General features: G+C 24.7%; 1 protein-coding gene across 1 annotated transcript in view; it reads left to right on the top strand.

The window, feature by feature from the left end:
* Positions 1 to 15,447: 15,447 nt before the first annotated feature.
* LOC111620855 (unconventional myosin-XV-like) overlaps positions 15,448 to 15,668 on the top strand; it is a 31,438-nt gene continuing 31,217 nt past the window's right edge. The window contains 1 exon segment of the mRNA XM_023362855.1: positions 15,448 to 15,605. Coding sequence (XP_023218623.1) covers positions 15,448 to 15,605 — 158 coding nt within the window.

Here is a 15,668-nt window from a genome sequence, read left to right as displayed (position 1 = left end):
AAAATTTCACAGAATATATACAGATACATTAATAAAAATAGTATTAATAATATAGATTGTTTAAAAAAAGCTGGTATTGTATACAGGTTAGAATGTGATTGTCAGAATCCATATATGTACATAGGTGAAACAGGGCGCATGTTAGAAGTTAGAATAAAAGAACATGAAGCGGCAATCAGATTGAAGTACAGTAATTCTCCGTGGTATGATCATACAAATAATAATAATTGTAAAATTAACCGAAATAATATAAAAATTCTGCATTTTGAAAAAGATGTTTATAAAAGAAAATTTAAAGAGCATTTAGAAATAAGAAAACAAAAAAATAATTTAATAAATCTCTCATAAGGTATGCAAATTGATTGCCGCTTGTATGAGTTAATAGATGGCGCTAAAACAAATTGAGATTGTATAGATTTTGTTTAAACATTGTAAAATTATTTTGTAAAAGAACTTTTTCATTGTAAACCTAATACTGGTATAATGTAAATGTTGTTTGTGTATCAAACGGTTTTACATACGTATATTAAGTTTTTGCTATGTTAACTGGTTTTACTACATCTGTTATACAACCCAAGTGTAAAAAAGTTTTATATGATTGTGAGTATTTTTTAGAAGTTTGTCTGTTGAAATTATAGTTGTTTGAGTTTTTAGATGTATATTAATATGGAGTACACAATTTTAGGTTGAAATATTGATTAGGGATGAAGACGGTTTGTCTCCCACTCCCTAATTTGAGATAAAAAAGAAACAATTTTTATAATTTACAAAATTGGAAAATCACTGAAGAGGGGTTGGAATACATTGTACCAACCCGAAATATATTTGTAGTCCAATGAAAAATAAAAGATAATTTGCTAACCAGATATTGCTGTAAGATACGTCTACCAAAGTGTGTTTTTTGGATTACAGAGACGAATTTACAATTGTAAACAGATTTTAATTCAATTATCAAAATTTTTTTTTTTAATCTGAGTTACGATTTTTATTATAAGTAAATTATTCTTTTATTTCTATATAAAAATAATTCTATAATAATAATTTTTCGTCTTTATCATTATATATATTGAAAAAATAGAATATATAAAATAATCTAAAATTAGGGCAATGTAGCATAGTAACTGAGTTATTATTAAAACCATTAATAATTAACCTCACATTAAAAAGAACAATTACATACATTTTAAATTTCTAGTTTAATATTTTTGTTTTCAGAATATTTCATTTTTTGTTAAAATCAAATTATAAAAAATAATCTATTGTTGCTACTATTAATGTAATGATGTTTTAAAAATAAAAAACAATAATAAATTTTATATATCGCGTTACTGTTGTTATTTTTATAATATATTCTTAACGAATAAGTTTTTCAATTAATTTTTTAAACATAGATTTGGCTATCTCTATGCTAAACAAGTTTTTTTTTTTTATATACTTACGATGACACTAAAATAATATAATTGAAAAATATTAAATTCGTTGTATTGAAACTAATTATATATTAAGATAATAATGTAATCTTATTTTGAATTAAAAAATCTATTTTCTTATTAATTGTAATAAAATAGTTGATTAGATGTCAACGCGCGGTGTCAACTACGGAGACTCGGGTTTGAATCTGATCCAAATTCCATAACTCCTCATTGATAATATAAGTTGAACGTCGTTCCCACAGCTGATAGACTTGCCTGTAATAGAAGAAAAAGGTGGTCATCTTTATAGGTTTAATGCACTCGTGTCTTAGCTGATTGATTTTGTCAACATATCTTTATTTTAATAGATGAAATATTGCCTTTTTGTACTTCCATTATGAAAATTTACTTTATTCGTGATGATTGATTTATTTATCATTAATAATTACAGCTGTTTGTATACAGTTTAGGAATTATTTTTTTAAAAATAATTTTAATAAGGTACAAATTAAATAATATAAATTTGTTTTGATATACAGTAACAGATTTAGTTTATAGAATTAGTTAATTCGTGATAATATATACTAATTTAAATAGAGATAAAAATAAAATAATCCGTATTATTCAATCAAATGAATAAATCTGATTTTATCGTTATAAGTAGATGGGGATTCTGCACTTGATCTATAAGAGACCAAAGATTTCTTTATTGCTTGATTACTAACAAACACGAAATATTCAAAAAATTTCTTGTGAGATATCATTTAATAGAGACATTAAAATGGAAAACATTAGAATACTTTCTTTTAATACCTCTTGACCGATTAAATTCTAAGTTGAAGCTAAACAGTTGGCATGAATCGTATTGTAATTCATAAACTTTGATTGAATTTTCGACAAACCTTGAAGATTGAATGGAGAAATGTCTAGTATTATAAAGACAAAAGATAGCAGATTTTTTTCTTTGAATTATTAACTGAAAATAAGAAAGAATTCGAAATTCCTTTAGTTATATTGTATCTTACCGATAAGATATTCAATACGTCGGTACTGTATCTGAAAAGCTTTATGGATGTAATCTTTGTTGGAAAGTAATATATATTATTTAATTTTTTAATATAGAAGAAATCGTCTCATTTTATGGTAATCGGAATTATTAGCACTAAAATTTTGCGTTCTTTACAACTGAATTTAAATTTTCAAAATGGCATGTTATTATCGCCACACTCTCATTGACCAAAAAAGTTACGCACCAGATAGAATTGCCATATTACTTCAAAACTTGGCATATAGCCATGTCTCAGACAGATTACAGTTGTCTTTTGCATGCCAGGTAATTCCATTAAGTATCTTATAATCGCTACTCCAGTATCCTTTAGAAAACCTCGTTGACGTTCACTGTGTTCAGAATTTTCAGTGTACCTATTATTTGGAGGTCTGGATGGCTGTATGACGCAAAGATGTTATGCCCAGCTGCCGGAGTTTGAGAAAAACTGCAACATCGGGCTGAGGGGAAACGGAATGCTGAATGATAGTCAGTCACCCCTGTAAGTGATGCGAAGATCATTGACGACATAGTGCAGGATTTCCTAAACGTATCGCTTTCTTTTGTTTCCTTTCCATGAAAGGTTTTATTCGTTTACTGCGACGTGATGCATGGGCGATCTGCCGAGAGGAGAAAAACCTCCCGAGAGGTCTTTTATGGGAAACTGGCTCCTATTTAGATGTTACTAACGTAAAAAACCCTAGAAAAACTCCACGTAGCCAATTTGTCGGCGAGGCGCGAACCCGCGACCAACTAAATTACTAGTATTTATTGGTTTTAACCACTCAGCTACTGGTGAGCTTCAATGAAAGGCAACACGTGATGATCTTACATGCTCGCTTGTGAAGGCAGTACATAATCAACCTTTTTTGGGATTCAGCTGGGACCAGCTTCGATCAGCTGTGAATGGAAGCATCTGAAGTCGCAGTTTCAATATCTGTAGGAAGATTTGCCGTAGGATAGCAAGGTGCCTGTATGCCTACATGCCTGAACGTATCGTTGCATGTTCCTGGGAGATAAGGTCCTGCAAGGTTCTAAAGATTCCCTTTAAATTGTACCATTGTTCCACCGAATATTGTTCCTTTGCATGATATTGTAATTATTTATTACATTGTCATTACGTACTCCCTACTCAAATTTCATTTGATTCGAACGCCCCTTTTGTCAATGAGTTTGTTTATGCCTTCAGTATTATGGTTTTTGTGAACAATTATTTAGATAGTATATAGAAGTATAAGCAAATATCTCGCATTATGTTCTAAAGTTATAAAAAAAAAAAAAAAAAAATTGGTTTAGAATGACGGATTTTGTATGAATAGACTACCACAACAGATAATTTCGTTTTATATTCTTATAACGTATTCTCCGAACTAGAATTGAGCGGTTTTTGAGGAGTACAAGGAATATAAATCGAAGAGTAGTTATTTCGTTTCCTTTTTTTTTTTAATACTATCAAACATACTCGGGAGGTTTTTGCAGACATGTTTTACTATTTTCCTATCATTCTCCTAAAACTCCAGGATGTTAAAAGCTATTCGATTAAAGAGTGGCGTTATTGCTGAGTTTTTAGTATAATCTCATAAATAGCATGAAATATCCTACGATGTACTGCATTTCTGTCCAAAATAAATAAATATGGAGCACAGAGTTATTTTTCAATCTCATTTAAGCATTTTTTATTCTTAAATTTAACGATTTCCTATTTTTGTTATGAGCAAATTTTCGCAAATACTGAAAAATGTGTTCAAGAATACGGTATTTTCATAACAATACCGTATTCTTGGATGTTTATGTTTAGAGATTTCTNCTTATCTTAAAGTATTGAATAATAATGTAATACATTTTAAATGTACAGGATTAGACAATATTAAAAGCATTTTTATAAATGTATTTTTTTTTATTTAAAATATAAAATGGGCTCTTTGTAATCCCATACATTATAAATAGGATTTTAAAGATCTATTTTCCTATTTTCTATTCAAAAATAGAAATCAAATGATTAGTCTTGGCAGCTATTTTTTTGATGATTTAACACTTTTCACTTGTTTGTTTCGAAGCGTATTCTATATTTGGACATCAGTATAATGCTACTTTTTTTCTCCAAATCGTTTTCGTACGCCGTATTTGTTTTTCTTATATAATTATAACACGTAAATTTTTACAACTGTAGGTCTTATTATTAGAACGCAAAAAATAAAATACAACGCATGTACAGTACACTTAATTCGTAATTTATCAATTTTATATATAAACACATCGATTACAATATTCGTGAAATCTAAACTTTCGAAATTTTTCTCTCAATTATATTTTGTTTAATGAAAGTTATTTAAACTCGTTACGTTTAATAAGTTTAAATCATTTTTAAAGATAAATATAAAACCGTAAATTCAATTTACATGATAAACTTGGTTTCTATCTACTGTATAAAAATTAACTTTCAAACCAGCAAAAATATTTTGTTCGTAGTTCTTTCGACCTTCCTCAGGATGCACACAACGAAGGTTTCTGTCTACTGTAAGATAATTAACCAGTTACGAATCTTTCTTTGTATATTTAATTTTTATAGTTGCGTAATTAATCTATATTTCAAGACCTAAACAAATCGTATATATTAAATAACAGCCAAAATTTAAGCAAATTTTTTTTTTTTTTTTTATAAGATTTTGATTTCTCATTGCAAATTCACAAATTTACAATGAGAAATCTATTAGTGTCAACATTTCTTTTTCATGAAATTATTCATACTATAAGTGATAAATATTCAAAGATAACATATATATTAATATATATGTACTTGTAGAAATGTGTAAAAAATACAATGTTAATTTATTAATTCTTAAATATCGCAATAACCTAACTGATTCAACACATCTAATTTCTGTGTATCCTTGTTGTAAATTAGTTTCAATTATGAATTATTTTAGTTAAGTTTAATATAAACGATGAGGAAATTTATTACGTAATTGTCGTTAAGATATCAGTTTTAAGCAGTTTTATTAATGAAATTAAAAAATTCTTTTATCAAATAATAAATAGTAATAATTAAAATATATAAAAAAAGACTGTTGTTTAACATTTTGATATAATTTCAGTATTAATTTTTACTCTTGTTAAATATTTATCATAATTTTTATGAGAATTGATTATACTTCAGTTTTATAATATTATGATTCAAATTTAAATGACATTAATTCCAGCTAATTCTAAATATGCAAACTTTTATGTATTTGATATTCATGTAATAATTAAATATTTCGCATAAGGGTACGAAAATTTTAAACTACTTAAAGATAAAGTAGGTTTACTTAATATATTTTTAATTAATTGAATTTTATTCGTTCGTTTTTATTAGTACAGTTTAATAAATAATTTATTAAATATCGGAATTTGAAAACATTTCTCTAATTTAGATAAATCTCGTTAGTGTTCAAGAACTCGAAACTATCATTAGTTTTGTAATTATTGTAAAATCCATTAATCCGAGAAATAATAAGGAATTTAAATAGCATAATCGATATAATTATTTAGAAAAAGGATAAATACGTATTTACTAGCAAACTGCAATTGTTTGTATTTCTTAAAAAGTGATTATGCAAGAAATATTAGATAAGAAATAATGAACTAATAGTCCTGTTGGGAAATTGAGAGATGAAATATATTTCAGATAAATAGAACAAATTTTTGAAAATTTTTATATTTTTTATAAGAGTTAATGTTGAATACATGTGATTCAAGAACATTCAGTGAATTAATATGAAGTTTAGACGTTGTTCTGAATATGAAAATGCACGTACAGTACAAATCATGTATCAAGATGAAATGACATGTCATGAGGATGATAAGTTTTTGAACTTTTTTTTTTTTTTTTTACTAAATCTTAAAAAATATGCCATTTTGTGTTGTAAAAAATTTAAACTTTTCTATTTTCTGATATACTTTAAAAGTTTAAGATATTTTGTTAAATTAAAAAAAAAATAATAGCAGTAATCTGTTTTGATTCTATATATTTATTTTCGTAATGGTGTTAATATAGAATTAATAGTACAGTGATAATTATGTTTTAAAATGATATGCAGATTTCATCTAAATCTTTCATTTGTTTTCAAAAAAATGAAGTACTTCTCAAACAATTATTATCTGCTTGGTAGTAAAATGATTTTTACAAAATGAGATTATATTAATTTGAAGATATTTAACCTAATTTTTTCTATTACTTCCTTAAACGTGATTTTAATTAATTGTGTTTCGTGCTGTCTTCAGAAGGACATCCGACTCGTTTACATTTTTATAAAATAAAATTGTTACGAATTCGCGTAGGTCAATTACATACAAAATGATATAACTTGTCATAATGAGATGATTTAGTATTCTAGAAAATTTCTAGTTTATAATTTAATATATAATATAAATTTTTTCTCATTTCTCTAATATTTTATTTGACAAATTAAAGTGTTGCAGTTTAAATATTTTATAATAAGCTAACAGCAAATTCTGTTTGAAGATATGTTAATATATTTTCAAATAGACATTAAAAATTGAATTAAAAAGTATATTTGATCTCGGATTTTATTTAATTTCAGAATTTGTTCAGTTGTAAAAACGTAAAATGAATCTCGAGAATATCCTTTTAAGTTTTCTTTTGTATATGTAGGCTAACTAAGCATCTTTTAAAGTACTTCTTTGCATGGGTATAATTTATTTAAACTAAAACTCCCGTTTAGGGCATTTCCAAATGGGGGTTTCTAACCTTTTTTTACTTGTCGACCTCTCTAAAATTAGATTTAATTCACCGACCCCTTTTTATATTAATACAAAAAGAGACTACAAATGGGATTAAATAAAAATTTATGATTTATTTCATCCCATTATTTCAACCCAGATAGGAATTAATAATAATTCATAAAAAACATAAATCAGAATTCAAAATTGTGTGTTTTACTTTAAAGATACACCAATTATTATTATATATTATTTTGTATTGTATTTTAAAATATAAAAACAAATTTATTTATAGACTCCCAATCGACCCTTAATAATAATTCGATCTAGATAAATCTAGAATAATCTAGATAAATCGATGATCGACTCCTTCATTGAGAACCTCTTATCTTAAAGTATTGAATAATAATGTAATACATTTTAAATGTACAGGATTAGACAATATTAAAAGCATTTTTATAAATGCATTTTTTTTTATTTAAAATATAAAATGGGCTCTTTGTAATCCCATACATTATAAATAGGATTTTAAAGATCTATTTTCCTATTTTCTATTCAAAAATAGAAATCAAATGATTAGTCTTGGCAGCTATTTTTTTGATGATTTAACACTTTTCACTTGTTTGTTTCGAAGCATATTCTATATTTGGACATCAGTATAATGCTACTTTTTTTCTCCAAATCGTTTTCGTACGCCGTATTTGTTTTTCTTATATAATTATAACACGTAAATTTTTACAACTGTAGGTTATTTATGTATTGTACAATAACTATTTTAATCATAATTTTAACTATTGTACATTTTTATTTCTTTATTTATTTCTTAAATGTTAACATTTATCATTGTTTTATTTATTTATTTTATTAATTTCAGAATATTGAAAATTGCAAGATGTAGAAAGAAAGTCGTACAAAATTAAATTCTATGTGCAAATTCCATTACTATTTTTATCTTCCTACCGATGATACTTGATCGAATGACGTAAGACAAAGTTGAATCATAATGGAGGATTACCAACAGGTATTTATGACTATTCAGTGTATTTAAAAATATTTCTTGCCAGTTTACAAAGAAAAATAAAATATTTTTTCTATGATAATATGTTGTAGAAAATGATATTACACAGATCATTAGAAAATAAAAATGATATTATTTGAATTAAGCTAGGTTTGAATAGTTTTCAGTTGTTTATGTATAGTTTAACCGCTTTTAGTATGTGTTTTAATGTAGATTTTATTGTTATTACTCTATCTTAAGGATAATTCTATTATCTTTAAGATTGTTAAAGGGAGTTCATGAGGTTAAATCTTTTTAGGCTTTACTTATGTAAAAATTAAATAAATAAATTTTTTGAAATAATAAAAACAAAATACATAAATAAACGATTTCAGTGAAAAATTAATTATGAAGTCGCTCCTTAATAAGGATGTGTAAGAAGAATGCCAATTCTAATGTTGAAAGTATTCAAAAAATTTCAGTTTCTAATGTTTTATTCATAGTGTATGGAAATATTTTTGTATTTATCCTATCCTTTTTTCTATACAAATATTTAAATATCACATTTCTGACATATAAAAGGTTATTGAAATCCTTTATTTCAATATATTGTCAGATTTGTACTGTTTTATAGATTTTTCGAAATCATTGAACTGTTTATTTACAAACTTCTGTACGATATATTTCCTGAAGAATTTTTTGAATAAAATTATTCTTAAACGAGTTTATTTTTTAATTAAAAAATAAAATTTGAAAGAATAAAAAATAAATCAGAAATTAAGTGGAGATTATTTTTTGTACTTGTGTAAAATGTGGGTTGTGTAACAACAGAATTTACGAATTTTGTTATTGTGTTGCAATTTTTTAAAGTTACTGTCTTTTTATATCCGAACATAAGTGTTTTTGGAAAAAATTATTGACTATTCTTATCCATAGAATCTTATTAAAATTAAAGAGAATACGGTGATTGATATTGTGGTCACGTTAACTGATTGTTGTTATATAATTTCTGTTACCACTGTTATTTTAATTAACGAAATAGAAATTTTATATTTAATACATATGATATGACTCAAATTTTTAATTAATTATTAATCTATATTTATAAAAAAAATTATTATTTATGCAAGTACAGTAAATATGTAAATACACACAGCCCACAAATGTCAATTTTATAAAAATCATTACGGCTTAACTTGTAATAGTAGGTATTCATTTTGCAAGTTATTAATTGATAACTTATTACCATCTTATTATTACCATAAAGCTTATTACCATCTAAAATATTTAATAATTTGATTGATAGCTATATACTTGTATAAAATCTTATATTGGTACTATTAGCAGATTATACTCCTACTGTATTAGCAGATTATACTCCTANGAGAACGGAGTTAGATAGATGAAAGACGAGAACAGATATGGAAAGCTAAGGGGCAGGAAACCATTCTTTTATTTTTTTTATAAATTAAATTTTATTTACGTAAAATTTTCTTTTCTTTTCTTATATTATAAAAAACTGAAAAGTTTAAGCATAATACGTTACTAAACATTTAACTTTAAAAAATTCGAAATTGTTTCAAATTTTTTTAGTTTGGAATAAATGTGTCAAACGAAATAAATGTAACATTTTTAAACTTGAGAAATGTTTTTAACATTTAAAAATGTAACAATTTTAAACATTTTCCCATTTTGTAGAAATTATTACAATTTTCATTTCCTTATATATATACGTTTTTTTTTTTTCTACGTTTTATTATTATTATTTTATTTAATTTTATGTATTAAATATTAAATTGAATTTCTACTGCGAAATTATTGCCATACTGTAACAATACTAGAAACAAAGTTTTTTGAAATACAGTACTTAATAATAAAATTTTAAAATATTTTAATTTAAAAAGCCGTAAAATAATGTTAAAAATAGAATTATTTAATATAGATTTTGTTAGAATTAATTATCAGATTTATTGCCGATTTTCCTCAATCGTAACTTCATATTATTTTTAAGCAAGTAAGTCAAGTGAATGTGATATTTTAAGCTCACGCCTCATTAAAATAAAACGAAAAAAAAAGCTACACAAATTTTTTCAGGATGTTATTTTAAATACGGAGCTATTCAAATTCCTCTCTCTTGGAACAACAACAGAATCACCATAAATTGATCGGTCACACTTGAGTTTATGGTTTAAATTGTTGCGACGTTTATTGGTAGCATAAAAAAAAAAAAAAATTGTTTCGAGTCAGTAATTTTTATGTGTCTTCAGTTCATTACAGGTCTTTATCTATATTTAAACCCTTCACAATTTTTATAAAGAAGATGATGCTTGTTTTTATTTATTGTATATTGTTTATCTACCATTTTGTTGTTTTTTTTTTTATTAATCGGGATATATTTATATGTTTAATGAAAAAATTTACTTTGTATTTCTAATGTGTAATGATAAACGTCACATTTGACGAAATATTTCATGATGTTGATCAGTTCGAAATCCAGATGAATAAAATATCGATATTAATGGATCCATTTTATGAATTTGGGCTTACATATCGAACTTTATGAAATTCATTAATTCATTTTAAAATTCACCAATTTACTCTTATTATATATTATCTTTAAGCAATGTTACGTTTATTAACTTAGTCATGCTATTATTTTCATATCTTAATTTTATCATTTGCTTACCTACTATATTAGGTAAATATTAATTATTTTCAATATGACTGAATGACCAAAACAATAAAAATTCGCTTTTTATATTTTGCAGACTTTTAAAACAATCAAAACTCATATAAAATTTTGTAAATATTTTTTGACTTAACATGTATGGATTCTTAACATAAAATAAATTAAACTCATTCGTTCAAAATCCTGTAATGAAGAAAAGTACATTTCGAATTTAGTGTTTTATGCTATACAAATGATTATTTCTGCTAATCATTACTTTTAATTGAATAAATAATATGTATTTTTTTTTTTAATATTACGTAAAGAGTTAAACAAATTCAAATTTATGCATGATTAAAAGCAATTTTTTAAAAACATTTTTTAGTCTTAGTTTTAATTAGATATTTCAATATTAGTTCTACTTTGAATTTAAAAAAATGAAAGATTTAATAACAGATTTGAACGAGGTTTAGCTTTTTCACTAGGATAATTTATTCGAATAATTAAATTAGACTTTTTTCAAGAATTTGACGTAAATTTTGTAAACGTATGGCAAAAATATTCCAATTTTATAAAGCTCTTAAAAATTTTTAAGTTTGATATAATCCACTAATAAATTGATCATTAAAAAAAACTGATAGAAATAAATGATAAAATATCAAAACTTTATATTGCTTGTAAACATCTTTACACTTGTGTAAATTTATAAATAATTAAATAAACATTGCATTTTTACTAAAAAATATCTTTATCAAAGTTAACCGTAAGAGAATAAAAGATTTTCTTCTAACTAGAATATGCAATATAAAATTTTATAGTATAAATCAGATAAATCTGTAACAGGTAATATTTGATATCTACCACGTAACTAATTACTTGCCAGTGCTTCCTCGACTTAATCCAGTCTAAATACAGTACTTCTAATTAAAACATGTAACAAACATTTCCTATTTTCGTGAATTTATAATTTATCTTTTACTTTTATCTTTTACAATTGAAGTGTTTGTAAATATTCACGAATAAAATAATTTGTAATTTTCATGATCTATAATCTCAAATTTTATTAAAAATGAAATAAAAGAAAACACCTAAAAAATGATATTAAAAGTATCAAAATATTCCTTGGCTTTTCGATATATATTATTTTAAAAACGAATTTCAATTAAATTATATAATTGAAAGAAATTAAATGAATATCAAATGATAAAGTTTAAACTTCAATATTTTAATTGTAATAGTATGATTAACAAATTGTCATCATTTAATAATTTTATTAGTCCTTGATTAATCTTTACTTGACCTGACTACTGCTGCTGTTCGTAAATTGTTTAAGGATTGTATTCCTTTACATTTTAATTATTTAGCACAAAATATCAATTTATGTCATATAATATTGCTCACATTTACTAATTCGTATAATATAACGTACTGTACAGTAAATATGATAGCCTGTTTCTAGTGATGTTTATTTATTGTAGTTGCATAAATTCCTATTCATTAAATTACAAACAGTATCGTTCTATTTAAACAAGATCTCATTTCAAGGTCGCTTATGATATATAAGACATTATAGAAACATTTCTTTCTGAATATTTATTAACTTTTATGATGATTGTAATACATACTAAAATAATAAAATAAATTTGAAATTCATAAATGCTATTCGATATGTAAAATATTCCACTAAATAAAATAAAGAAATTTTTATTTAGAATTAAAAAGAATAGAAATATTTTTATTATATTGTGTTTTTGTTATTATTTTTAAAGTAAAAGTCGATACAATTGGAGTATTCTGAAAACAAAGAAGTGATGCGATAAAATCGAAAAAATAAATAAATTCATGAAATTATTATTATTATTGAAATTTATCTGAAGAAATATAACTTTTAAAGCTCTACTCGTCCATTTATTTCTTCCTCTCTAAATGCTTCAATTCCTCTGAAACTGAATTTGTATAGTTTCGTGTACACTTCCCACAAACTATTATATCAATTTAATTTTCAGCTTCGTGTGTAACAGATATTAGTTACGATTTATTAAATTTAAAAATTAGTGTCATTAAATATATAAAAAAAAATATATATATTTTGGCCATTAAAACTGTGATATTACTTCTAAAAATAACATTTTATTAAAGATCGAAAATACACTATAAGAAATCGATTTTTGCGTAGGCTCATAAGTGAATGTTTTTTCTTAGAAATAATTGGAAATTCGTCTTGATATTAAAAAAATTCTAGACTCGACCTTGATAAGGATGAATTGGAATATTTAAATAACTAGCTATATTGTAGGTTACTATTTAGGTTACGCTCATAGCATATGGCTACATTTAAGGTTAATGAACTGTGTTAATACTGCAACGTTAAGTTTCCTCAGAGATGACACAGTCTTGAAAGGGCCATCAGTTACGAGATAATTACTTCATTATTTAAATAGTTATAATTAAATGTTTTGCTGGAAAATTACTTAATAATCCATGCGAAGTTATGCAACTCTTTTTACTTAAAGTTTATTATTGTAAATGAAGTGAATAATGATAAACTAAATCTGTGATTGTTTTTGAATAAGTTTACGAACATTAATATATGAGCTCACTTTTTTCTTGACTTCAGATTAAGAAAAAGTAAATAAAATAATATTTTTTTTATTAAATTACTCGAAATTTTCTTGACAAGTTTAATGTTTATAAAATATTCAATTTCTAATTTAAATTCTATGTTTAAGCCATGTTTAAAAAAAGAAATTTATTCACCACAAGCTGCTTTAATGGGTTAAGTATAATCCAAAAATTGTTCTACCATTCAATGTTTGAAGTAATCCACGTGTAATTTTGAATCCAGGTGAATGACTGAGACATGACTGTGGGCAAATAAAACCCGTATTACTTGTTGATAGTTATCCAACGGCGTCGCCTGTCTAACTGAGGTTCATGGCATATTCTTTTATGGCTTGAAAAAGTTTTCATTCATTTAAAATATAATTACTTATTCCTAAATCATATTTATTAATATTTAGATTAAGAAGATGGCTATGATTTGTATAAGAATCTTTTTTTTAGTATTAATTGTATATTTACAAAAATTAAAACTGAAGTAAATTCTGAACATTTTAATGTAATATCGAATATAGAAATTTATTTGGTAATGAAATAAAATTATTGAATTATATATTTTAGTAATTAATGTATATTAGAATTGTTTTTACGTATATAAAAGCGTATTATTTGCCAATTCTCTAGTGAAATATTCAATTATAAATCGAATTTTAAAATAATTTATTAGGGTAAATATATAAAAATTTAATTAAAAAAAAAAAAAATGTAGATGTTTCCAACTGTGAGACATGTGATGCATTGTACGGAGAGATGAGGAAAACAAAAGCTGCATTATTTGGCTGAACGGCTAAGCAGACAACGAGCGAAAGTAAATAGGTCACACGAAAAAATTTAAAATCTATAAATTTCCCCTTAAATAATTATTTTATTGTGACTTGTTGAATTTCTTTTATGATGATTTTGCAATAAAATTTTATTTGATGATGATAATAATAAATAAGCATGAAATTTGTGTTTTGAATCTGTTTATATTTTCTTCTTCAGTGGAAAAAAATATAAGACACGACTATATTTTCATACATAACTTTTTGCTTGACTAATTNTTTTATTATTTTATAGAATTTCATAGAATTTACAGACAAAAAATGTGAGCTCTTGCAAAACATCGCTATCAATCACAGCAATAAACTATTTAATAATTTCTTATCAGAAATTATAATCATTGATTGAAAATTTATTGTAATAGTACAAATTAATCTAAAAGCAACCTGTTCCCATTATGTTTTAATGATTAATATGTTGAGTGCTGATTTTAACCGAGAATATTTTTGGATGTTTACTAATCAATTAGTATTTAATATTGAATTTAATTTCTACTTACAAGTTTTGTCCTCACATAGTCTAAATGATAGAAGATTAAGGAATTAAAAAGAATGAATACTAAATATTCGTGCTTACAATATTTTTGTTCATTATTTAAAATATTTATTAACAACAAAAATAATCGTATGCTATTACTTATAAAGTTGTCCTATTCAGAGAACTTTGTAACTCCCAACCGATAAGCCAAGTGACGCTAAAATCGCTAAAATGTGTGTACACGACATTTTAAGGATGCAGTAAAGGATTTTGTAAAAAAATATTTTAGTTAGAAAATTGTCCGTTACGGGATAAATGGCGCTGTAAACTGCGCCATTGCTTGTTCAACACAATAGCCATGGTCATGTCTTTAACGGTTTCTGTAGTGTTAGGCTTTCGTCCCCTACCAGGTTAAATTCCTAAAGATCTAGTTGTCTCAACTCGCGTTACTATTTTCTTGATAACCTGTGGAAACATTGATCCGTGGCGAAAGGTCTTACGATGGCGACATTCGCTTTTTAATATATAAGAAATTTAACGTTTTTATAATAAAATTAGTATATTTTTAAAAGTATAAATAGAGATTAATATAATTCAATTAAAACTTTAATTCTTTAATTAAATAAAGTAAACAATATATCCTTTAACTCCAATCAATTAAAATATGTATATATAAATTTTTCAGATGATATCTAAAATGTTTCAAGAACTGAGATATTCATCAGAAGCTGCTAAAACTATCAATAAGAGTAATGGAAGATTCGTTACTATGAAACCCCGTGCCCCTACAGTAGCAGCAAGATTCCACGATTCACTTCAATCTCTCGTCGATACTATGACCAAGTAAATATAATTTTTCAAATAAATATCATTTTATTAGAATTTAAATAATATTAAGACTGTGCT

The sequence above is a fragment of the Centruroides sculpturatus genome, unplaced genomic scaffold (assembly GCF_000671375.1).
Source record: "Centruroides sculpturatus isolate CEXI.00-Female unplaced genomic scaffold, Cexi_2.0 scaffold240, whole genome shotgun sequence".
NCBI classification, from domain to species: Eukaryota; Metazoa; Arthropoda; class Arachnida; order Scorpiones; family Buthidae; genus Centruroides; species Centruroides sculpturatus.
Note: the sequence above shows the minus strand (reverse complement) of the source record. Positions and strands in the feature narration are given on the sequence as shown.